At 41.0% G+C, this 27209-nt stretch overlaps 1 protein-coding gene across 9 annotated transcripts in view; it reads left to right on the top strand.

Moving 5' to 3' along the window:
• Positions 1–15454, top strand: part of LOC139758329 (cyclin G-like) — a 139234-nt gene extending 123780 nt beyond the window's left edge. For 3 of the 9 annotated variants that reach the window (XM_071679591.1, XM_071679590.1, XM_071679589.1), the window contains exons 2-6: positions 663–845; positions 4714–4854; positions 5016–5492; positions 9177–9394; positions 12867–15454. In XM_071679591.1, coding sequence (XP_071535692.1) covers positions 717–845; positions 4714–4854; positions 5016–5492; positions 9177–9394; positions 12867–13071 — 1170 coding nt within the window. In that variant the 5' untranslated portion in view covers positions 663–716 and the 3' untranslated portion in view covers positions 13072–15454. Of the gene's footprint in view, positions 1–51; positions 368–662; positions 846–4713; positions 4855–5015; positions 5493–9176; positions 9395–12866 lie in introns of those variants that run through there. The other 6 variants (XM_071679594.1, XM_071679593.1, XM_071679592.1 and 3 more) reach the window with 5 other exon arrangements.
• The last annotated feature ends 11755 nt before the right edge of the window (positions 15455–27209 follow it).

Raw genomic sequence — 27209 nt, 5'->3', positions numbered from 1 at the left:
TGGTGGTGTGCGCAGCGGCCCAGAGTAGGCTGCATCCAAGCCTCGGACGCTTAGTGTAAACAAAGCTGTCTTGTGGAGAGGACGTGAATTAGGCCCTTTTAGTGTACAAATTTCGTCTGTGATATTGAACGGCACATTTGCCCAGATCTCTCATGAAACAACATATCTAAGCCTGTCGTTGTGCCATGACAGGCCAGCCACAAGCAACAGCGTGAGCTAAAATAACATTGCCAAAGATTTTTATTGATTGTCTCTATGCCGTCGACCGAGCTCTCTCACTCTGTCGAGTTCGCACCAATTTTTTCTCTATGCTAATCAGGAACAACAAAGACGGCAAAATGCAGTAATTTACGAAAAAAATTGGCAGGTATGTAGGTTGTGATGTTACTTAAGTTTCATATCTGCTGAAATTAAATTTCTTTTATTAATTTTAAGAACAGGGTTAAGCGTCTGTGTTGCAGTGTCATCTGTATCTTAAAGCTATTGCAAAGTGTTATGCTGATTATTGGTATTTGAAATAGTTGTGTAAAATAACGCCTGGGAACTGGCAGAAGTAGGCTTCAAAATTATGGACGTCTCATGTAGCTTAAGCCTATGGAAAAATATTTTGTGTAACAATGTTGTAATTCAAATTTACTAATGGATATTTTATTTCGGCGCAGGTGGTGCAGCTGTGTGGTGTGGGTTGTGTATAGTGCGAGCTGGTACTGGGCAAGATGGCGAGTGCACAGTCTCCAGCTACGGGCTCGTCGGAGAGGGGGCACGACCTGCTCACTCCCCTGCTGGAGGCCTTAGCCCTCGAGCCTAAATACCAGCCCTCCTTGGCACTCCCGCACACTGCTAAGGTGAGTGCCTGTGCTCTGGTGTTCAATAAACGGGTGGAAGTGTGTGACATGTGGGTTTCGGGCTTTTTTGTTTTCGATATCAAGTATCGGTTTTGGATTGAATATGATTTTGATAATTTTAAAAGTTTTTTGACTTTTGGTTTGGTAGTCTTGGTTGCGGATTCCTTTTTTTTTTTTTTCTCTCGAAAGCAGTCGCATTACACGCAGTATTTCAGTAATTCCCTATTTTCTGAGTGATTAATCGTTAACAAGTTCCTGGCAGATATCTACGTTAACAGTCTTATCTGGGTGCAACTCCGTGTACTTTAGTGGGTGTTTACTCTTATCTGTGGCACAAGATAACCGTCCCAAAGTTCATGGGGAAGTCACGTGAATCGTGTTATTGTAGTTAAACACAAACACCAAGTTAAAATCTGGTGTTCCAAGTTGCTTTGCTGTCGACCAGATTGCACGGAGGTAGCCTAAGCCTTCTAGAAACATGTTCTGGTCTCTTAAGACGCGTCAGGAGGCAGATACGAGACAACAGAGGAACCCTGCTCGGTTGCCACAAGCTGACGCAACCATCCTCAGACAAGGGCGGATGTCATCTGATGATTACCAGTCGTTTATCGTACTGATATACATTCATACCCAAACCGGAATTGCATTGAGTACGATACTCTGCTAGAATACATCATGAGGGGGAACGTATGGGTTACATGTGCATGTTTGTAAAGTTTAAGGCCCCACCAACGGGAAGAGCAGGTTCCCGTCACCTACCCGTCCAACAGACCGCCGCTCCAATCACGGCCTTTGTGTTAGAAGATGTATAATTATGAATTGTCCATGGCTAATAGTTAAAAAAAAAAACTGGTCGGTATGTTTTATATATATATATATATATATATATATATATATATATATATATATATATATATATAAAGTAAATTCAGGATCAGTAAAGCTTCCTCCTGATGGTTCGGTGTCTTCTCCGGTGATCCTTTCCCCACGTCTCCTTTCCCTGTGCTTCCACTTATCTTCGATTTGAAAACCATTTAGGACTTGGCGACGAACTCCCTGTATTGACGGGAAGTCGAATGTATAAACTTACTGCATGGTGAATTAGTTAGCTTTACAATAATGGTATATGTTAAGAAATGATACGTGCTTGGTCTCCCCTGCGGGCCCCTGTAAGCATCTGCCAGTCTTGCCAACTGTACCGTTGCCCCGCCCAGTGACGTAGTAAGGTATTTTTAGTCTTGAATTCTGTCACCTTTGGCAAAAACGTTGAGATGCAGAGTTTGTGTTAAATCTCGTGATAAAATCATTTAGGGATCTTTTAATCGATTTAATTTGAGCAAATTTCCCGAATTGAAGGTAATATTGGGATTGTCAGCCTTGGTAGATTGTCATGATCGGTTGCTGGCACAGTTTTTCTCTTAAAAGTAACCGTAAGGGATGCTGTTTACACTTCCCTTTTATTTAGATTTGGTGTTTTGATTGTGTGAATCTTGGGCCAGTTTGTCTGGATTGATATGTTCAGGCTCAAACTCGTTCATTTATGTTAATAAACAGAACCACTGAGTATTATTAAGGGTAACGATCCGTTTGATATATATAGTGCCAGTAGGCTCATTGCCCAAACTGAGCTTGCATAGCTAAAGCATTGAGACATCTGATTTGAGAATCGGAGAGACGATCCTAGGTGGTGTAGCATCGAGGTGAAAGGGTACACTGGTTGGCATTCTACTGTTGGCACTAGTCGTATTGTCGTTACTAGATACCTGCCTCCTGCCAACTCACAGTTCTGAAGCATTTAGGGCCACAGTGCTTTTATGAAATTTTTAAGTATGAACCTATATCTTGTATTCCTTCTGTTGGTGTGGGCCATAATAAGTACTTGAAGCCATAGTTGGCACTAGTCGTATTGTCATTACTAGATACCTGCCTCCTGCCAACTCACAGTTCTGAAGCATTTAGGGCCAGTGCTTTTATGAAATTTTAAAGTATGAACCTATATCTTGCATTCCCTCTGTTGGTGTGAGCCATAATAAGTACTTGAAGCCATAGTTGTGCATGTAGTAAACTAGTATCAGCTTTCATATAGTGCTGTCGGCATTAATAGTTATCTTCATAACAGGATCACTGCATCTGTTATCATCACACTAGTATCATTATACTTTATCATGCTTGCATCATACTTATCACCATTACAACAAAATCATTGAAGCTGTTATCCTCACTAGTCTTACTACCAGTCGTCACCTTGACACCAGTATTCATTCATTTAGGTTATTTTACATCTTCATTGTGCATCTTATTGCTTATCATGTGTTTGGTGTTTTATAGGTTTTTAGCACAATTCCAGGAGGCTGGGAAGTTGTTGGTCGATAAGTATGATTAAATGGGTAGGTCATAAGTTGTCCTTCCAAGTGCCCAAGGACGAGGCTTGTTAAATCTGGCGTGCAAGGTTACTGTCAATACAGTGCCTTGGAAAAGTGTCCACAAAGTTAGGTTTATGGTTCGTTAAAAGTAGTTTTCCTCAATGTTTTAAAATTGTAAATACGTAAAGTAGGATTAGGGAAATTAATGAGATTTTAAGTTTTGAGGGGGAACTAGTGTGAAGACTGAGCAGATCACAGTCAGCATTTGATTGGCAAACAGAAGTGTACAATATCCAGTGAGGACAGAATTGTTTTGTGGGTTCAAAGCAGGGAGAAGGTTGCAGATTGGCATTAGCAACTCCATTTCTAATCACAATGAAGTGTATTGAAATGTGTTTATGGAGAAAGTAATGAAGTAGACTTAAGATGACAAACTGCTTGGTTAAGCCTACGAATTGTGTACTGTTAGGGCTTTAGAATTTATAAAAATTCCTATCATGAAATGTTAAGAGTGTAGACATAGACAAGATTACTCAACCTTCGTGGAAAATATAATTTTTAAGAGATATATCCGAGAAGATATGGAATCTCAGAGTTAAGTCTAGACAAAGCAGGTACCTTTTTATTAAAGTTGATGTATCTACTCGAATTTGTATAGCGACCATTGCCTTTATTAAAAGTACAAGATTCACTATTGACAAGTTTTCAATACCGAGTGGTTTATAGTATAAAAAGACTTCTTTCTTTTAAACTATTCGCCATTTCCCGTGTTAGCGAGGTAGCGCTAAGAACAGAGGACTGGGCCTTTTTTGGAATATCCTCACCTGGCCCCCTCTGTTCCTTCTTTTGGAAAATTTAACAAAAAAACCGAGTGGGGAGGATTTCCAGCTCCTCGCTCCCTCCCCTTTTAGTCGCCTTCTACGACACGCAGGGAATATGTGGGAAGTATTCTTAATCCCCTATCCCCAGGGAAGACTTATGTAATGTAATATTGATTTTTATAACATCATTTGATAAAGTTATTTGACCACTGGTACTAGACAAAGACCCTTTGAGTCCTATGTAATTCATTAGTGCTACCTCCTGTAGAATAAGCATAGGGTGCTCAGAAAACTAGCTGCTTTTAGTCATAAAAACTGTAGAAACTACATTGTTCCTCCCCAGTCTGATGCTCTGTACATGTCTTTTTGGGATAAGGGAGAAAGAATACTACATACGTATTCCCTGCATGTCATAGATGATGACTTAAAGGGGTGTGAGTGGGTAAGGCTAGAAATCTTCCATTCCTGTTTTAGTTTCAGAAAGAATGAATTGAGAAGGGGCCAGGTGAGGATTTTTCCCTTTGAAGATCAGTCTTCTGTACATGATGCTGCCCCGGAAATTGCTAATATATGTGTGTGTGTGTGTATGTGTAATTATTGACCATATACAAGATATTCATGATTAGGGAATTTAGTTTTCTGTGCAATGTTAGCTGCCACATAAATTTTTGTATTTTCTTGTAGCAGGATGGTGGTGAGATCAGCATGAAGATGCGAAATGGATCGGCCCATGTTCTGCGTTGCTTGAAGGTGTGGTATGAGCTCCCACCAGACACCTTCTTCAATGCAGTTAACATAATGGACCGCTTCCTCACACGGATGAAGGTAGGCTGAATCATATGCCTTACGTTAATATGGATATCTGCTTTGAGAGAAATGCAGACTCTAGTTGCATTTTTATTTTTTTCCCCAAGAAACATGGTGTATACATGACTGCCTATTTTTTTGAGATTATGAGTATTGATTAAATGTTTCTTCCCATACAGGCACAACCGAAACATTTGTCTTGTATCGCTGTGAGTGCATTCCATCTGTCATGCCAGTTTACTCCTGGGTACGGTCATTTACGAGATATACCCCAGGTGGTCCCAGATACTAGAGACCTAACCACCATCTCTCAGTGCAAATGCTCGTCTGGTGATGTGAGCCGCATGGAACGCATCATCATGGACAAGCTGGACACAGACCTGCGCTGCCAGCCACCTGTTACGCCCTTAACGCTACTTCGTGTCCTTTATGCTGCCCATAACCACTTGGCTGCTCCACTTCTACATCATCCCACCTTACCACCACCCCTCACTACTCTGATTCATAAGCTGGAGATTGTGGAATGTGATTCTGCTGCTGCCACCTTCCGCCCATCAGAACTGGCACTGTCGCTTCTAGCACTGGAATTTGGTCAAGACAGTGTCAACAAGCATATTCATCATGCCTGTATTAATCATCTGCAAAACATATGCAAGGTAAGAATGGAACGTGGTTTAGATAGCAAGTGTGAATATGTACGTGTATGTATATTTATGAATGTGTATAGATGAGTGGATGGGTCTCTCTTTCCTGGGGCTACATCACCGATGCAGGTTGGCAATGCTGTTTCATTTGGTGCAGGGTGGCGACAATAGATGAAGGCAAGCAAGTATGAATATGTACATTTGGATATATGTATGTGTATATGTCTTGAGTATATACATACACAGACATGTATATATGTCATGTATGTGTCATGTATATGTGTGTATATGAGTGGATGGGCTCTTCATACTTTCCTGGCACTACCTCACTAACGTTGGAAATGGTGATCAGTTATAATAAATGTACTGAATTAAGGCATGTGAAATGGCGGGAAAACCATGAAAAGGCCTATGGGGCTACACATGACAGCTAGTGACTGAGTGTGAACGAATGTAGCATTTTTTTGTCTTTTCCTGGCACTACCTCGAAGGGGGGGTAGCGATGCTGTTTCCTGTGGGGCAGAGGTAGTGCTGGAATGGATGAAGGCAAGCATGAATATGTCTGTATGTGTATGGTGATATATACAAAAATTTTATATATATATATATATATATATATATATATATTTTTTTTTTTGTCGCTGTCTCCCGCTTTTGCGAGGTAGCGCAAGGAAACACGAAAGAAATGGCCCAACCCACCCCCATACACATGTATATACATACACATCCACACACGCAAATATACGTACCTATACATCTCAATGTACACATATATATACACACACAGACACATACATATGTACCCATGCACACAATTCACACTGTCTGCCTTTATTCATTCCCATCGCCACCTCACCACACATGGAATACCATCCCCTTCCCCCCTCGTGTGCGAGGAAGCGCTAGGAAACGACAACAAAGGCCCCATTTGTTCACACTTAGTCTCTAGCTGTCATGCAATAATGCCCGAAACCATAGCTCCCTTTCCACATCCAGGCCCCACACAACTTTCCATGGTTTACCCCAGACGTTTCACATGCCCTGATTCAATCCACTGACAGCACGTCAACCCCGGTATACCACATCGATCCAATTCACTCTATTCCTTGCCCGCCTTTCACCCTCCTGCATGTTCAGGCCCCGATCACTAAAAATCTTTTTCACTCCATTTTTCCCCCTCCAATTTGGTCTCCCACTTTTCCTCATTCCCTCCACCTCCGACACATATATCCTCTTGGTCAATCTTTCCTCACTCATTCTCTCCATGTGCCTAAACCACACATCTCTATTACCACACATCTCTCTTACCCTTGCATTACTTACTCGATCAAACCACCTCACACCACACGTTGTCCTCAAACATCACATTTCCAGCACATCCACCCTCCTGCGCACAACTCTATCCATAGCCCACACCTCGCAACCATACAACATTGTTGGAACCACTATTCCTTCAAACATACCCATGTATATATATATTTCTTTCATACTATTCGCCATTTCCCGCATTAGCGAGGTAGCGTTGAGAACAGAGGACTGGGCCCTTGAGGGAACATCCTCACCTGGGCCCCTTCTCTGTTCCCTCTTTTGGAAAATTAAAAAAAAAAAAAAAAAAAAAAAAAAATATATATATATATATATATATATATATATATATATATATATATATATATATATATATATATATATTAAACTATTCACCATTTCCCGCATTAGCGAGGTAGCGTTAAGAACAGAGGACTGGGCCTTTTTCGGAATATCCTCACCTGGCCCCCTCTGTTCCTTCTTTTGGAAAATTAAAAAAAAAAAACGAGAGGGGAGGATTTCCAGCCCCCCGCTCCCTCCCCTTTTAGTCGCCTTCTACGACATGCAGGGAATACGTGGGAAGTATTCTTAATCCCCTATCCCCAGGGATATATATATATATATATATATATATATATATATATATATATATATATATATATATATATATATATATATTTTTCTTTCAAACTATTCGCCATTTCCCGCATTAGCGAGGTAGCATTAAGAACAGAGGACTGAGCCTTTGAGGGACTACCCTCACCTGGCCCAATTCTCTGTTCCTTCTTTTGGAAAATTAAAAAAAAAAAACGAGAGGGGAGGATTTCCAGCCCCCCGCTCCCTCCCCTTTTAGTCGCCTTCTACGACATGCAGGTAATACGTGGGAAGTATTCTTGCTCCCCTATCCCCAGGGATAATATATATATATATATATATATATATATATATATATATATATATATATATATATATATATATATATATATATATATTTTGCTGTCTCCCGCGTTTGCGAGGTAGCGCAAGGAAACAGACGAAAGAAATGGCCCAACCCACCCCCATACACATGTATATACATACATCCACACACGCAAATATACATACCTACACAGCTTCCCATGGTTTACCCCAGACGCTTCACATGCCCTGATTCAACCCACTGACAGCACGTCAACCCCGGTATACCACATAGATCCAGTTCACTCTATTCCTTGCCCTCTTTTCACCGTCCTGCATGTTCCGGCCCCAATCACACAAAATCTTTTTCACTCCATCTTTCCACCTCCAATTTGGTCTCCCACTTCTCCTCGTTCCCTCCACCTCCGGGGTACACACATATATATATATATATATGTGTATATATATATATATATATATATATATATATATATATATATATATATATATTCTTTTTTTTCTTTTAAACTATTCCCTATTTCCCGCGTTAGCAAAAAAAAAAAAAAAAAAAACAAGAGGGGAGGATTTCCAGCCTCCCGCTCCCTCCCCTTTTAGTCGCCTTCTATGACACGCAGGGAATACACGGGAAGTATTCTTAATCCCCTATGCAGGAAATGGCGAATAGTATAAGAAATATATATCTTTCTTTTCTTTCAAACTATTCGCCATTTCCCGCATTAGCGAGGTAGCGTTAAGAACAGAGGACTGGGCCTTTGAGGGAATACCCTCACCTGGCCCAATTCTCTGTTCCTTCTTTTGGAAAATTAAAAAAAAACGAGAGGGGAGGATTTCCAGCCCCCCCCCCCCCCCCCCCCCCCCCCCCGCTCCCTCCCCTTTTAGTTGCCTTCTACGACACGCAGGGAATACGTGGGAAGTATTCTTTCTCCCCTATCCCGAGGGAAGAAATATATATATATATATATATATATATATATATATATATATATATATATATATATATATATATATATATACGTATACTTTTATCCCTGGGGATAGGGGATTAAGAATACTTCCCACGTATTCCCTGCGTGTCGTAGAAGGCGACTAAAAGGGGAGGGAGCGGGGGGCTGGATATCCTCCCCTCTCGTTTTTTTTTTTTAATTTTCCAAAAGAAGGAACAGAGGGGGCCAGGTGAGGATGTTCCAAAAGAGGCCCAGTCCTCTGTTCTTGGCGCTACCTCGCTGGCGCGGGAAATGGCGAATAGTTTGGAAAAAAAAAAAAAAAAAAACGTATACTTTGAAATGTATAGGTATGTTTATGTGTGTGTGTGTGGGCATTTATGTGTATACAAGTGTATGTTGGTGTGTTGGGCCATTCTTTCATGTATTTCCTTGCGCTACCTCGCTAACGGGGGAGACGGCGATTAAGTGTAATAGAATAGAATATATACAGTAATTTTTTCCAATTTGATTACAGCAAACTTTTTCTCAGCAGGTGACATATGACACATTTGACCAGTGCCAGAAGGTAGTTGCAGAGTTAATGGATCAGTATGAAAACCAAAGGCACTCCCCACATCGGCAGCGTTTGGTCTGGAAACTCTCAAATAGGACTCTACGCCAGCTTAGGCCCACCGAAAAGTTCACCACACGGCTGCCAACAATTGTTGAAATGCAAGGCCCTTCACATCCACCTATTATAAGGCCAAGGTAAGAAAGCTACTTCATGATTTTAGTTTCATTGCATTACACATCATACCAACTATAGGGTGGAAGTAAACAAATCTACCCTCTTTGTTCCTAGCGAATCTAAGTAAGTATTCAATTAAGCAAGCTTCTTGGATGTGCATTTTCGTCCTCTTCCCATTCACCAAGGGAATTTGCATTATTTTCATCATGAGTGCTTTCCCACTTCCTTTTTGAACTATTATACTTATTATTATACTTAACCACCATCTCCTGCATTAGTGAGGTAGTGCAAGGAAACAGACGAGGAATGGCCCAACCCACCCACATACTATTATACTTAACCACCGTCTCCTGCATTAGCGAGGTAGTGCAAGGAAACAAACAAGGAATGGCCCAACCCACCCACATACATACATGTGTATATATATTGTTTGCTTAAGTACACAGACTTTCATTAGTCTACTAGATTGGGTTTACTATGATTATACATGAACTTTTATCCTGCATATATATATATTTATTTATTTATTTATTTCGCTTTGTCGCTGTCTCCCGCGTTTGCGAGGTAGCGCAGGGAAACAGACGAAAGAAATGGCCCAACCCACCTACCTCGATACACATGTATATACATACACGTCCACACACGCAAATATACATACCCATACATCTCAATGTACACATATATATACATGCACCGACTCATACATATATACACATGTACACAATTCACACTGCCTTTATTCATTCCCATCGCCACCTTGCCACACATGGAATAACATCCCCCTCCCCCCTCATATATGCGAGGTAGCGCTAGGAAAAGACAACAAAGGCCCCATTTGTTCACACTCAGTCTCTAGCTGTCATGTAATAATGCCCGAAACCACAGCTCCCTTTCCCCATCCAGGCCCCACAGAACTTTCCATGGTTTACCCCAGACGCTTCACATGCCCTGGTTCAATCCATTGACAGCATGTCGACCCCGGTATACCACATCATTCCAATTCACTCTATTCCTTGCACGCCTTTCACCCTCCAGCATGTTCAGGCCCTGATCTCTCAAAATCTTATTCGCTCCATCTTTCCACTTCCAATTTGGTCTCCCACTTCTCGTTGCCTCCACCTCTGACACATATATCCTCTTTGTCAATCTTTTCTCACTCATTCTCTCCATGTGACCAAACCATCTCAAAACACCCTCTTCTGCTCTCTCAACCACACTCATTTTGTTACCACACATCTCTCTCACCCTTTCATTATTTACTCGATCAAACCACCTCGCACCACATATTGTCCTCAAACATCTCATTTCCAGCTCATCCACCCTCCTCAGCACAACTCTATCTATAGCCCACACCGCACAACCATATAACATTGTTGGAACCACTATTCCTTCAAACATAGCCATTTTTGCTTTCCGAGATAATGTTCTTGACTTCCACACATTCTTCAAGGCTCCCAGGATTTTCGCCCCCTCCCCCACCCTGTGATTCACTTCCTCTTCCATGGTTCCATCCGCTGCCAAATCCACTCCCAGTTTTCCTCCATTCAGACTTGCCTCCCAATTGACTTGTCCCTCAACCCTACTGTACCTAATAACCTTGCTCTTATTCACATTTACTCTTTATATATATATATATATTTTCTTTCATACTATTCACCGTTTCCCTCATCAGCAAGGTAGCGTTAGGAACAGAGGACTGGGCATTTGAGGGAATATCCTCACCTGGCCCCCTTCTCTGTTCCTTCTTTTGGAGAATAAGAAAAAAAAAGAGGGGAGGATATATATATATATATATATATATATATATATATATATATATATATATATATATATATATATATAAATATATATATATATATATATATATATATATATATATATATATATATATATATATATATATATATACCTCGCAAACGCGGGAGACAGCGACAAAGTATAAAAAATATATATATATATATATATATATATATATATATATATCCCTGGGGATAGGGGAGAAAGAATACTTCCCACTTTATTCCCTGAGTCTCGTAGAAGGTGACTAAAAGGGGAGGGAACCGGGTGCTGGAAATCCCCCCCCATTTATAATTTTCCAAAAGAAGGAATGGAGAGGTGGTCTTAGTGAGGATATACCCTCTAATCCTCTGTTCTTAACACTACCTTGCTAATGCGGGATAAGTTGAATATGTATGGAAAAGAAATATATATCAGCGATGATACAGCGCTGGTGGTTGATTCAGGTGAGAAACTGCAGAAGCTGGTGACTGAGTTTGGTAAAGTGTGAAAAAAGAAAGCTAAGAGTAAATGTGAATAAGAGCTAGGTTAGTACGTACAGTAGGGATGAGGGACAAGTCAATTGGGAGGTACATTTGAATGGAGAAAAACTCGAGGAAGTAAAGTGTTTTAGATATCTGGGAGTGGATTTGGCAGCGGATGGGACCATAGAAGCGGAAGTGAATCATGGGGTTGGGGAGGTGGCGAAAGTTCTGGGAGCATTGAAAAATGTGTGGAAGTCGAGAACGTTATCTTGGAAAGCAAAAACGGGTATGTTTGAAGGAATAGTGGTTCCAACAATGTTATATGGTTCCGAGGCATAGGCTATAGATAGAGTTGTGCACAGGAGGGTGGATGTGTTGGAAATGAGATGCGAGGACAATATATGGTGTGAGGTGGTTTGATCGAGTAAGTAATGAAAGAGTGAGATGTGTGGTAATAAAAAGAGTGGTTGAGAGAGCAGAAGAAGGTGTTTTGAAATGGTTTGATCTCGTGGAGAGAATGAGTGACGATAGACTGACAAAAAGGATATATGTGTCAGAGATGGAGGGAACAAGGAGAAGGGGGAGACCAAATTGGAGGTGGAAAGATGAAGTGAAAAAGATTTTGAGTGATCGGTGAGAGGCATGCATGGAATAGTGAAATGGAACAATGTGGTATACTGGGGTCGACATGCTGTCAATGGATTGAACCAGGGCATGTGAAGCGTCTGGGGTAAACCATGGAAAGTTTTGTGGGGCCTGGATGTGGAAAGGGAGCTGTAGTTTTGGTGCATTATACACGACAGCTAGAGACTGTGTGTGAATGAATGTGGCTTTTGTTGTCTTTTCCTAGCGCTACCTCGCACACATGCAGGGGGAGGGGGTTGTCATTTTCATGTGTGGCCGGGTGGCGACGGGAATGAACAAGGGCAGAAGGGTATCAACTATGCACATGTTTATATGTGGACGCTAGGTCATAGGCACCGCTGTGACCTTCCTATTTATTTATTCTTAACATTAAACTGGCTCTTGTATGGCGATATATATTCCTTTCAACAGAATTGAAGACTTACTTTTTTTAGGCCATGTATTCAGAGTGTAAAGCTTTTTGTTCATCTTGTTTGCTTTTCTAATGTATACCCTTGTTACATAGAATATTTTTGTATTATCAAAGGTCCATGTAAGAATATTTTTGTATTATCAAAGGTCCATGTAACCCTCTTCATATTTTCAGGATGGATAGCGAAAGTTCGGAAATGTACTTATCATCATCTGAAGAGGAGATGGACTATGATTATGATGAGGAGTTCCCACCACTCCCAGCTCCAGCAACTTCAATGAAATCCCCACGGAAATCACCCAGCCAGTCCCCACACAAAAAGACACCTGCGTTCCTTCCCTACCCTCAGCTTAACCGGAAACATAACCGTATTGCATAATTTTGTTGCTGTGTAATGCTCCAAGAACAAAAAAGCATCAAGCTTTTTTTTTTTTGTAAGTTACAGCCAAATAACAGCAAAGATTTGAAGTTTTGTTCCTAAATGTGCAGTTTTTGATGTTGCATTTGACCAAATACCTAAGCACTCGTGCTGAATAGGTCCAATTTAGCCCATGGCCGTACTAGTTAGTTAAAACTGTAGTCTTGACCTTTTATTTTCTCTGATTGTTACTGCACAAAGCATATGAAAGCACGAGAAAAAGTTTCCTTTTTAATGCTGATTCAGTTATTGTTTTTTGATCAAGAAACTACTTTTTTTTTTTTGCATTATTGTATTTAAAACAATTATGTCCTTTTAAGATGACCACCGAAAAGTTATATAGTGAAGGTGTAGCAATAGTGGAGTAGTTTTATTTATCTTTTCTTATATGCCATGGGTTTAGTATATGAAGATACATGAAACAACTGATGTCATCACTTAGACTGGTCCTGAATGGCCTTACATACTCTTGTCTTAACAGTTTGCTTCATCTTTGCTGTGGGGCATTTGCCCACATTCTTGTATGATCTTTAGTGGAAAATGATAATTACTTGAAAATGTTACTTTATTGGATGTATGTTATAGTGTATTGTAGCTTTATTCAGCATCTCCAAGAAAAGTACAAAAAAATCATAAAATTCACAAAACTAACAATTAAGGTTGTATTGTAATAACCATTCTTTTCATTTATTCACAAATAAACTCTTTGGGTATTGCCTGGTCATAGAGCAAAATTTAGGTGGTGATTTTTTTTTTTTTTTTCTGACCAATTTGTATATGGGACAGGTTTACCAATCATTCACAGAATAGAAGCTACGCTAGTCCCTAGTCAGTATTTTTCTGTGCCATGAACAGAGCTCCCCATGCAGTGTTGCAATGCCCGTACCAAAATCTATAGCCCCCGTGTGATATACCCGCTTCAGTGGGGATAACCTATGTAGAAAGGCTAGAAATTAAGCAACACTAGACGTGTCCTGTTGGGATACAAGGCTGTGATACCCTCAGACAGTATCTGTTTTGAGATGCTTAGGGGTGGTGAGCGCATTCCTTGTGGACCCTTTAGTGATCAGTACTGTGATGCTGATTTAGGGAGTGCCCCTTTGTGAGGAAAATGCTTTATGAATACTGTATGTCTGGTGAACCTTATGTTCTGGAAGGGTACCATGAGTAACATATTGACTGGCATTTTACCAAGGAAGTACTGCAAGTGAAAGCGGTCATTGCCCCATCTGGGAGCCTGATTCAGGTAGTGTGGCACAATGAAGATGGCGGATGGCTCAGGTGGGCCACCTCCGAGCGACGGACACCCTTTTGGGCGACGAGTCGCGGAGGTGGCCCATCCCCATCCACCCCTTTACACACCAGCATCAGTTCTGTTATGACAAAAATATTTTCTTCAGTTATTTACCTATTTTGTTGGGCTAGGTGTTGTATATTATCTATGCAGCATATACCCAATCATATTAAATATTGTACCTGCCAGTAAAATTAGAAGTGTCAGAAGTTTATTGGTGCTGGGCTCTCAATAAAGAGCCAAGCTGAGTGCATATAGGCTTTTAATTTTTGTGGATTGTATTTATTTAATGATGTAAATGGTGTGTACATTGAACTTTAGTATTTTTAGTTTATATGCAGTATGTATATTGTGTTTATCATTTCAAGTTAACTTGAAAAGTGCTAACATTGATGCTTTTATTGTAAGCTTTTAAAAAAAAGCAACAGCATCCAGAATCCAATGAGTATTGGCACCACCTGAACAGTCAGTAGGTTAATATTTCCCCACTGGATGGAGCTTGTTTCCTGTGTTAATGAATCATTGGCTTTTTCCTAATGATTCCCCAAGCCAAACTACTGATAAGTTCCTCAGTCCCAACATCCTTGGAATCTTGTTTTAAATGCAGAACAGTGTTTTGACCCACGCAGGTGCAGAATCTGTTTTGTAGCAGATTACTTATGGCTTTAGCCATTGTATAACTGATGACAAAGTGAGATGTGAATTCTGATAGCCCCATTAACCTCAGGCGTATGTGTTGGTACAAATTAAACATGAAGTACTGTTTGTGTTGGTATGGAATAATCGATACATGTGTGTGTTGGGACTGTGGAAAAAGATGTTGGTCTCTGTAGTGTTGGCCCTCGTCATTAATAATCTATTTTTCATGTACATAGTGTATGATGTACAGGTGTAAGTTATTTTAAAGGATTTATCAAAGCCTCGGGCATTTGACAACAACCCAAAGAGCCAAAAATATAAAAAAGAATGTAGTTGATTCTTGTGTCATACACACTCAGTGGTCTAGCCTCTCCACAACAAAAATGAAATAAAAGATGCATATTTTTCTAATTTTTTGTTTTATTTTCTGAATAAGGAAATGATGCACTCTTCAAATATCTTAAGATTAGTTTCCAAAATATGAAGAGTGGCAGAAATTAATTATGATGAATGCCCTTTTAATCTGTAATTGACAGCTACATTTGTTACTGAAAAAAAAGTTGCCAAAAAGCTTAATATCTCTATGATGCCTGTTCCCAACAGGAGCTCCTACAAGAAGTTGACCATGGCATGAGTCTCCATCATTGGTGAATTCCAACAAAACTACAATTTTATTACATTTGCCATAGTGGCTTACATCACTGTCGCTATAGAGAATTTTGGAAAAGGGAAAATTAACGGGGAGCACAGTCGCAAGAGTAAGAAAAGACCTTGAAAATACTTGTGAAGAAATATCATGATTAAGTAAAACGGCAAAATTTGAGATATAATGAAGAATGGGAGGTAACTAGCTAGGGAACCTATGCTGGCATGTGCATGTGTCATGTGGAAGGTAGGAGTTGGGCAGATTAGAATGTATACAGAGTGGTGGGATGAATTAGGATGAATGAAAGTTGCTAGTGGAGAGAAAAGATAGGTGTTTTAGATGGTACTTACAGGGAAGGAGTGGCAAATAATGGAGAAATGTATAAGAGAAAGCACCATGAGGTAAGAGTGCAGGGATTGGAAAGAGGACATAATGAGAATTGCAATGAGTGAGTACTGGTAAACTTTAAGGGACAGTAAGATGATTTTTGAAAGGTAATAGTGTGTGAATAAACGAACAAACGGGAACATTGGCTAAGGGTGGAAATGGTTACAGATAGTGATGGGGTGAGGAGTGAGTATTTTGAAGGAATGCTGAACGTTTGATGACAGGATGGCAAATGTGCATTATGAGTCCTAGTGGTATTCGAAGTGCGAGTCACAGAGTGGATGGTGACTGCGTAATTGACTGTTTAGTACTTTCAACATAGGTATGGATCATGGTGAGGTGCCTGAAGTTCGTGAAATGCATGTTTAGTTACATCTTATTGCATAAAGGGAAGGGTTATATGTATAAGTTTGCTGAATGTACCTGGTACATTGTATGTTGATAGGAATTTAGAGGGTGAAGGCATGTAAAGAGAATCATTTTGGGGAGAAGTTTGGTTTCAGAACTGTTAGAGGATGTGTGGATCAGTCTGAGAAATACTTGAAGAAATGAATTTTTGTGTAGCATTTATGGATCTGGAGAGGGTAAGCTGATAGAAGCAGAGAAGGTTTTACCAAGTGTGTACCATGTATATACAAGTAGGGAGAAAGAAGAGTGATGGCTGATCAGTGGCAGTGGTGTATGATCTCACCATGGTTGTCTAACCTGCTTATTGATGGTGTGGTGAGGGAGATACATGCAAGTCTTGGAAGGGTGAGTATGCAGTCAGTACAGGAAAAGAAAGGCTGGGAAGTCAGTTGTATGCTGATGATAGTACTGGTGTCAAGTTTGAATAAGAAACTGCAGAAGCTCAATTAGTAAATATGAATAAAACCAAGGTTATTATGTTTAGTAGGGTTGAGGTACAGGTTACTTCGGATGCAAGTCGGAATGGGAGAAAACCTGGAAGTGAATTGTTTAAGATACCTGGGAGAAGACATGGCAGCAGATGGAATCAAGGAATCAAGTGTGTTATGGGGTGGGTAAGGGAGTGAAGCTTCTGGGAGTACAGAAGAATTTAGAAGGAATGTTTTCTGGGAGCACAAAACTTGATATGTTTGAAGGTACAGGAGTCCCAACAATATTATATGGATGCGAGGCACAGGATATAGATAAGGCTGTAAGGAAGAAGATGGATGTGTTGGAAATTGAATGTTTGAGGACAGCATGTGTTGTCACGTGGTTTGATCAAGCCAACTGATGAAAGAGTAAGAGTGAGGCGTGTTAATAAAGAGTGTGTCAACGTTGAGAGAGCTGAAATGGTGTGAACATATGGACTGAAATGTGTGAACATATGGAGCTTTAATGAAGAAAGGGTTGACAAATAGGATGCATGTGTCAGAATTGGAGGGAACAAGAAGAATGGAAGACCAAACTGAAAATGGAAGGCTGGAGTGAAAAAGATCTTCAGCAATAAGGGCCACAACATGCAGGAGGGTGAAAAGCGTGCTTGAGATAAGAGTGAATTGGAAAGATGTGGTATATGAGGGTTGTCATACTGTCAATGAACTAAACCAGGGAATGTGAGGCATCCAGGGTAATCAATCCAATTCAGTTAAATTATTTTATTGACACAGGCTTACTTTAAGACTTGAGTACAAAGCCCATGACTAAAGGTCTGCACCGTACAGACGAACAATATAGGAAAGGTCTGTGGGGTCTGGGTTGTGGCTATGGACCTGTGGTTTCTATGCATTACACATGACAGCTGGAGAATGGTGAGGCCATTCTTTATCTGTTCTTGGCACTACTTCACTAACAGAGGAGATGGCAATCAAGTATGAATTATATTATATATTATTTTTTTTTTTTATTATACTTTGTCGCTGTCTCCCGTGTTTGCGAGGTAGCGCAAGGAAACAGACGAAAGAAATGGCCCAACCCCCCCCCCCCATACACATGTATATACATACATCCACACACGCAAATATACATACCTACACAGCTTTCCATGGTTTACCCCAGACGCTTCACATGCCTTGATTCAATCCACTGACAGCACGTCAACCCCGGTATACCACATCGCTCCAATTCACTCTATTCCTTGCCCTCCTTTCACCCTCCTGCATGTTCAGGCCCCGATCACACAAAATCTTTTTCACTCCATCTTTCCACCTCCAATTTGGTCTCCCTCTTCTCCTCGTTCCCTCCACCTCCGACACATATATCCTCTTGGTCAATCTTTCCTCACTCATTCTCTCCATGTGCCCAAACCACTTCAAAACACCCTCCTCTGCTCTCTCAACCACGCTCTTTTTATTTCCACACATCTCTCTTACCCTTACGTTACTCACTCGATCAAACCACCTCACACCACACATTGTCCTCAAACATCTCATTTCCAGCACATCCATCCTCCTGCGCACAACTCTATCCATAGCCCACGCCTCGCAACCATACAACATTGTTGGAACCACTATTCCTTCAAACATACCCATTTTTGCTTTCCGAGATAATGTTCTCGACTTCCACACATTCTTCAAGGCCCCCAGAATTTTCGCCCCCTCCCCCACCCTATGATCCACTTCCGCTTCCATGGTTCCATCCGCTGCCAGATCCACTCCCAGATATCTAAAACACTTCACTTCCAGTTTTTCTCCATTCAAACTCACCTCCCAATTGACTTGACCCTCAACCCTACTGTACCTAATAACCTTGCTCTTATTCACATTTACTCTTAACTTTCTTCTTCCACACACTTTACCAAACTCAGTCACCAGCTCCTGCAGTTTCTCACATGAATCAGCCACCAGCGCTGTATCATCAGCGAACAACAACTGACTCACTTCCCAAGCTCTCTCATCCCCAACAGACTTCATACTTGCCCCTCTTTCCAAAACTCTTGCATTTACCTCCCTAACAACCCCATCCATAAACAAATTAAACAACCATGGAGACATCACACACCCCTGCCGCAAACCTACATTCACTGAGAACCAATCACTTTCCTCTCTTCCTACATGTACACATGCCTTACATCCTCGATAAAAACTTTTCACTGCTTCTAACAACTTTCCTCCCACACCATATATTCTTAATACCTTCCACAGAGCATCTCTATCTACTCTATCGTATGCCATCTCCAGATCCATAAATGCTACATACAAATCCATTTGCTTTTCTAAGTATTTCTCACATACATTCTTCAAAGCAAACACCTGATCCACACATCCTCTACCACTTCTGAAACCACACTGCTCTTCCCCAATCTGATGCTCTGTACATGCCTTCACCCTCTCAATCAATACCCTCCCATATAATTTACCAGGAATACTCAACAAACTTATACCTCTATAATTTGAGCACTCACTCTTATCCCCTTTGCCTTTGTACAATGGCACTATGCACGCATTCCGCCAATCCTCAGGCACCTCACCATGAGTCATACATACATTAAATAACCTTACCAACCAGTCAACAATACAGTCACCCCCTTTTTTAATAAATTCCACTGCAATACCATCCAAACCTGCTGCCTTGCCGGCTTTCATCTTCCGCAAAGCTTTCACTACCTCTTCTCTGTTTACCAAATCATTTTCCCTAACCCTCTCACTTTGCACACCACCTCGACCAAAACACCCTATATCTGCCACTCTATCATCAAACACATTCAACAAACCTTCAAAATACTCACTCCATCTCCTTCTCACATCACCACTACTTGTTATCACCTCCCCATTTGCGCCCTTCACTGAAGTTCCCATTTGCTCCCTTGTCTTACGCACTTTATTTACCTCCTTCCAGAACATCTTTTTATTCTCCCTAAAATTTAATGATACTCTCTCACCCCAACTCTCATTTGCCCTTTTTTTCACCTCTTGCACCTTTCTCTTGACCTCCTGTCTCTTTCTTTTATACATCTCCCACTCAATTGCATTTTTTCCCTGCAAAAATCGTCCAAATGCCTCTCTCTTCTCTTTCACTAATACTCTTACTTCTTCATCCCACCACTCACTACCCTTTCTAATCAACCCACCTCCCACTCTTCTCATGCTTTGTCACTGTCTCCCGCGTTAGTGAGGTAGCGCAAGGAAACAGACGAAAGAATGGCCCAACCCACCCACATACACATGTATATACATACACGTCCACACACAAATATACATACCTATACATCTCAATGTATACATATATATACACACACAGACATATACATATATACACGTACATAATTCATAGTCTAACTTTATTCATTCCCATTGCCACCCCGCCACACATGGAATAACAACCCCCTCCCCCCTCATGTGTGCAAGGTAGTGCTAGGAAAGACAAAAAAGGCCACATTCATTCACACTCAGTCTCTAGCTGTCATGTAATAACGCACCGAAACCACAGCTCCCTTTCCACATCCAGGCCCCACAGAACTTTCCATGGTTTACCCCAGACGCTTCACATGCTTTGGTTCAATCCATTGACAGCACGTTGATCCCGGTATACCACATCGTTCCAATTCACTCTATTCCTTGCATGCCTTTCACCCTCCTGCATGTTCAGGACCTGATCACTCAAAATCTTTTTCACTCCATCTTTCCACCTCCCAATTTGGTCTCCCACCTCTCCTCGTTCCCTCCACCTATGGCACATATATCCTCTTGGCCAATCTTTCCTCACTCAGTCTCTCCATGTGACCAAACCATTTTAAAACACCCTCTTCTGCTCTCTCAACCACACTCTTTTTGTTACCACACATCTCTCTTACCCTATTATTACTTACTCGATCAAACCACCTTACACCACATATTGTCCTCAAACATCTCATTTCCAGCATATCCACCCTCCTCCACACAACTCTATCCACAGCCCACGCCTCACAACCATACAACATTGTTGGAACCACTATTCCTTCAAACATACCCATTTTTGCTTTCCGAGATAATGTTCTCAACTTCCACACATTCTTCAAGGCCCCCAGAATTTTCGCCCCCTCCCCCACCCTATGATTCACTTCCGCTTCCATGGTTCCATCCGCTGCCAAATCCACTCCCAGATATCTAAAACACTTCTCTTCTTCCAGTTTTTCTCCATTCAAACTTACCTCGCAATTGACTTGACCCTCACCCCTACTGTACCTAATAACCTTGCTCTTATTCACATTTACTCTCAACTTACTTCTTTCACACACTTTACCAAACTCAGTCACCAGCTTATATATATATATATATATATATATATATATATATTTACACACACACATGTACATAATGATACTTGCTTCATCCATTCCCGTTGCCACCTACCACACATGAAATAGCACCCCCCGCATGCGCGAGAGGTAGCGCTAGGAAAAGACAACGAAGGCTACATTTGTTCACACTCACTCTCTAGCTGTCATGTGTAATGCACAGAAACCACAGCTCTTTCCACATCCAGGCCCCACAAAACTTTCCATGGTTTACCACAGATGCTTCAAATGCCCTGCCTCAATCAATTAACAGCACGTCGACCCCGGTATACCACATCGTTCCAATTCACTCTATTCCTTGCACGCCTTTAACCCTTCTGTATGTTCAGGCCCCGATCACTCAAAATCTTTTTCACTCCATCCTTCCACCTCCAAATTGGTCTCCCACTTCTCCTCGTTCCTTCCACCTCTTGACACATATATCCTCCTTGTCAATCTTTCCTCACTCATTCTCTCCATGTGACCAAACCATTTCAATTTCAATACATCCTCTTCTGCTCTCTCAACCACACTCCTTTTATTACCACACATCTCTCTTACCCTTTCATTACTTACTCGATCAAACCACCTCACACCACATATTGTCCTCAAACATCTCATTTCCAATGCATCCACCCTCCTCCGCACAACCCTATCTATAGCCCATGCCTTGCAACCATATAACAGTGTTGGAACCACTATTCCTTCAAACATACCCATTTTTGTTCTCCAAGATAATGTTCTCACCTTCGACACATTCTGAATTCAATGCTTCCAGAACCTTTGCCCCCTCCCCACCCTGTGACTCACTTCCGCTTCCATGGTTCAAAACGAAGCTAAATCCACTCCAGATATCTAAAACACTTCACTTCCTCCAGTTTTTCTCCATTCAAACTTACCTCCCAATTAACTTGTCCCTCAACCCTACTGAACCTAATAACCTTCCTCGTACTCACATTTACTTCAGCTTTCTTCTTTCACACACTTTACCAAACTCAGTCACCAACTTCTGCAGTTTCTGTTCAAGCCCTCTCATCCACAACAGACTGCATACTTGCCCCTCTCTCCAAAACTCTTGCAATTCCCTAACAACCCCATCCGTAAACAAAATAAATAACCATGGAGACATCACGCACCTCTGCCGCAAACCGACATACATTGGGGACCAATCGCTTTCCTCTCTTCCTACTCGTACACATGCCTTACAACCTTGATGAAAACTTTTCACTGCTTCTAGCAACTTACTTCCCACAACATATACTCTTCATACCTTCCACAAAGCATCTCTATCAGCTCTATCATATGCCTTCTCCAGATCCATAAATGCTACATACAAATCCATCTGTTTTTCTAGGTATTTCTCACATGTATTCTTCAAAGCCAACACCTGATCTACACATCCTCTACCACTTCTGAAACCACACTGGTCTTCCCAATCTGATGCTCTGTACATAACTTTACCCTCTCAATCAATACCGTCTCTTATAATTTCCCAGGAATACTCAACAAACTTATACCTCTGTAATTTGAACACTCAACTTTATCCCCTTTGCCTTTGTACAATGGCACTTTGCATGCATTCCACCAATATATTCATTTATTTATTTTGTTTTGTCGGTCTCGCGCGTTAGCGAGGTAGCGCAAGGAAACAGATGAAAGAATGGCCCAACCCACCCACATGCACATATATAAACATACACGACCACCCACGCAAATATACATACCTATACATCTCAACATATACATATATATACACACACAGACATATACATATATACACTTGTACATAATTCATAGTCTGCCTTTATTCATTCCCATTGCCACCCAGCCACACATGAAATAACCCCCCCCCTCCCCCCACATATGTGTGAGGTAGTGCTAAGAAAAGACAACAAAGGCCACATTCATTCACACAGTCTCTAGCTGTCATGTATAATGCACTGAAACCACAGCTTCCTTTCCACATTCAGGCCCCACACAACTTTCAGTGGTTTACCCCAGACGCTTCACACGCCCTGGTTCAATCCATTGACAGCACGTCGACCCCGGTAAACCACATCGTTCCAATTCACTCTATTCCTTGCACACCTTTCACCCTCCTGCATGTTCAGGCCCCGATCACTCAAAATCTTTTTCACTCCATCCTTCCACCTCCAATTTGGTCTCCCACTTCTCATTCCCTCCACCTCTGACACATATATCCTCTTGGTCAATCTTTCCTCACTCATTCTCTCCATGTGACCAAACCATTTCAAAACACCCTCTTCTGCTCTCTCAACCACACACTTTTTACTACCACACATCTCTCTTACCCTTTCATTACTTACTTGATCAAACCACCTCACACCACATATTGTCCTCAAACATTTCATTTCCAACACATCCACTCTCCTCCACACATCCCTATCTATAGCCCACGCCCCACAACCGTATAACATTGTTGGAACCACTATTCCTTCAAACATACCCATATTTGCTCTCCGAGATAATGTTCTCACCTTCCAAACATTCATCAACACTCCCAGAAGCATCTGGGGTAAACAATGGAAAGTTTTGTGGGGCCTCGACGTCGAGAGGGAGCTGTGGTTTCAGTGCATTACACATAACAGCTAGAGATTGAGTGTTAGCAAATGTGGCCTTTTTTTGTCTTGTCCTTGGGTTACCTTGCTGTAAAGGGGTTGGGGGGTATTTCCTGTGTGGTGGGGTAGCGACGGGAATGGATGAAGCAGCAAGTATGAATATATACATGTGTGTATATATAAATGATAATCATAGCAATAATAATAATAATAATAATAATAATAGGGATAGGGGAGAAAGAATACTTCCCACGTATTCCCTGCGTGTCGTAGAAGGTGACTAAAAGGGGAGGGAGCGGGGGGCTGGAAATCCTCCCCCCTCACTTTTTTTTTTTTTTTTTTTTTTTTTTTTTTTTAAAGGGGGAACAGAGAAGGGGCCCAGGTGAGGATATTCCCTCAAGGGCCCAGTCCTCTGTTCTCAACGCTACCTCGCTAATGCGGGAAATGGCGAATAGTATGAAAGAAAGAAAGAAAATAATAATAATAATTAAGAGAAGTGGCAGACCAAATTGGAGGTGGAAAGATGAAGTGAAAAAGATTTTGAGTGATCGGGGCCAGAACATGCATGAGGGTGAAAGGCGGGCAAGGAATAGAGTGAATTGGAACGATGTGGTATACTGGGGTCAACGTGCTGTCAATGGATTGAACCAGGGTATGTGAAGCATCTGGGGTAAACCATGGAAAGTTCTGTGGGGCCTGGATGTGGAAAGGGAGCTGTCGTTTCGGTGCATTATTACATGACAGCTAGAGACTGAATGTGAATGAATGTGGCCTTTGTTGTCTTTTCCTAGCGCTACCTCGCATACATGAGGGGGGAGGGGATTGTTATTTCATGTGTGGCGAGGTGGCGATGGGAATCAATAAAGGCAGACAGTATCAATTATGTACATGTGTATATATGTATATGTCTGTGTGTATATAAATGTATATGTTGAGATGTATAGGTATGTTTATTTGCGTGTGTGGCTGTGTATGTATACACATTTGTATGTGGGTGGGTTGGGCCATTCTTTCGTCTGTTTCCCTGCGCTACCTCGCTAACGGGAAGTGAAGTGTTTTAGATGTCTGGGTGTGGACATAGCAGCAAATGGAACCATGGAAGTGGAAGTGAGTCATCTCTGAGTGCTGAAGAATGTGTGGCAAGAAAATGTTACCTGGGCAGGCAAAAATATATATGTTTGAAGTAACGGTAGTCACAACAGTATTATAAGGTTGTGCGGCATGGAATGTGCAGAGAAGGGTGGATGTGTTGGAACTGAAATTTTTGAGGACTATATGTGAAGTGAGGTGGTTTGGTCAAGTATGTAATGAAAGTCTGAGAAATGTGTGGTAATAAAAAGAGTATGGTTGAAAAAGAAAAGTATGTTTGAAATGGTATGTACATAAAGAGAATGAGTGAGGAAAAGTTGACAAACCAGATATATATGGAAGAAGTGGAGGGAACAAGGAGAATGCAGAGACCAAACTGGAGATGGAAGGATGGAGTGAAAAGGATTTTGAACGACAGGGCCTAAACATGCTGGAGGGTGAAAGGCATGCACAGAATTCACAGCTTAACCCTGCCACACAGTAAAGTAACCTCTATCCACACAATCCCAACCACCAATAAACATAACACTGACAAAGCATTGAAATAACCCAATAAGCACTATATATATGCACTCCCAACTCAGTCTTAAACTCCAACCCACCAGACATACACATATACTCCCCAAACAAACACAAGTCAGTCTCCCACTTACAATCTACACATCAACCATCCTGACAACACTACAAACTGGGCACTTTCTACTCAAAAGCCCAGCACCTTTTGCACAGTAACCGTGCATTACTACATAATATGACTGTGGGCCTGACTACTGGACATGGTCAACTTCCCGAGTGCTCTAGGAGCCTCATGGTAAGTAAGAGAAGTGACTCCTGAAGCAGGAAGCCTGAAGGGTTATAATCAACTTTTCTTCATTATTTTTTGTATTCTAACTTCAGACATCACAATGATTATAACACAGTAGTTAACTTAATCTTAATTACTTTATACAAAGAAGAATGCTACACTTCTGTGGAACATAAGATATGAAAACAATTTTTCATAAAGTAGAGATATGGTGATACTTACCTTTATTTTTTCTCTCATATTAGCTCATATCTGTTAGCAAAACTAATAATTCTGTGCAATATATTGCTGGTAATGTTAGGTTTTGCTAATTGAAGTAACATAAAAACTAACCCAAGCCATGAGGCCATATTGTCAAACTATTCAATGATGAATCAATCTACATTAAGAAACGAACACAGAGCTAAAAGAATGAGAAAAAAAATGAGGGTTATTTTCCAAAATATAGCCTAATTCCCCCTAGCAGCTCATAGTAACCTTAGATGTCAGGTATATTAAAAAAAACAAACATCACTCTTGTCCGCCTCATGAAACTGCATTTATATATACAGTGGTAACATTCGTCAATGAAATCTAATTTTGTGTGTATGCAAATGCACAAAGTGATAACCACTCCACACAATATAAACAGTAAGACACACATTTTACTATTAACACCCGTATTTGATAAATATCAGCTACTAGTGAGTGGTGATTCACCAACTGCTTATTTTTTAACCCCACCCAAACTCCTACTGGGTTCACAGACCTCCACACTAACTCCTCCTGGGTTCACAGACCTCCACACTAACTCCTCCTGGGTTCACAGACCTCCACACTATCTTATTACGTATTATTACATAGCAAAAATAATATGGCTTTGGCAATATGTTTTCCACCCACTAACACAACGATTACAAACTACAAATCTGGAATCATAAACTACAAATCAATGCTCCTGTATCCTGTCACTCGATCATTAACAATATTCCTACAGAACAAATTGTAAAGACAATGTTCACCCATACCCAACCTAACCTAAAGTTTAGGAAGAGTTTGATGAATAGGTGGATGAATACCAGCCATGGACAGCTGTCAATATTATGACAATGCCGTCAGCAATCAATCCCAGATTAAACAAAGAGCCGGCAGCAATTAAGCCCCAGTTAAACAGAGAATAATCTACATCTACCTCTACTTTTCTAGCACCATGTTCTCCAACTACAATATGACTTACCAACTTGTACAAAAACCTATGACTGCACGCCTACAGGTAATATCGCCAATAATTATGAAGGCTGAAGCTTCCCGCTCATCGTCACGGATGTCATATCTCCCTCGTGCTGCGTGCTTGTTTACATGTGGCAGGCTTACCAACCCTTCTTTCCCAGGGATACCAACCTATCTTACCTCGGCATTTAAATTTCTATCATAATATTTTACAATTCTCTACCGCAACTTGCACTTGGGTACACTAGTAA

The sequence above is a fragment of the Panulirus ornatus genome, chromosome 30, assembly GCF_036320965.1.
Source record: "Panulirus ornatus isolate Po-2019 chromosome 30, ASM3632096v1, whole genome shotgun sequence".
In the NCBI taxonomy this organism is placed as follows: Eukaryota; Metazoa; Arthropoda; class Malacostraca; order Decapoda; family Palinuridae; genus Panulirus; species Panulirus ornatus.
The sequence above is the reverse complement of the archived record's forward strand: the minus strand, read 5'-3'. Positions and strand labels throughout refer to the sequence as shown.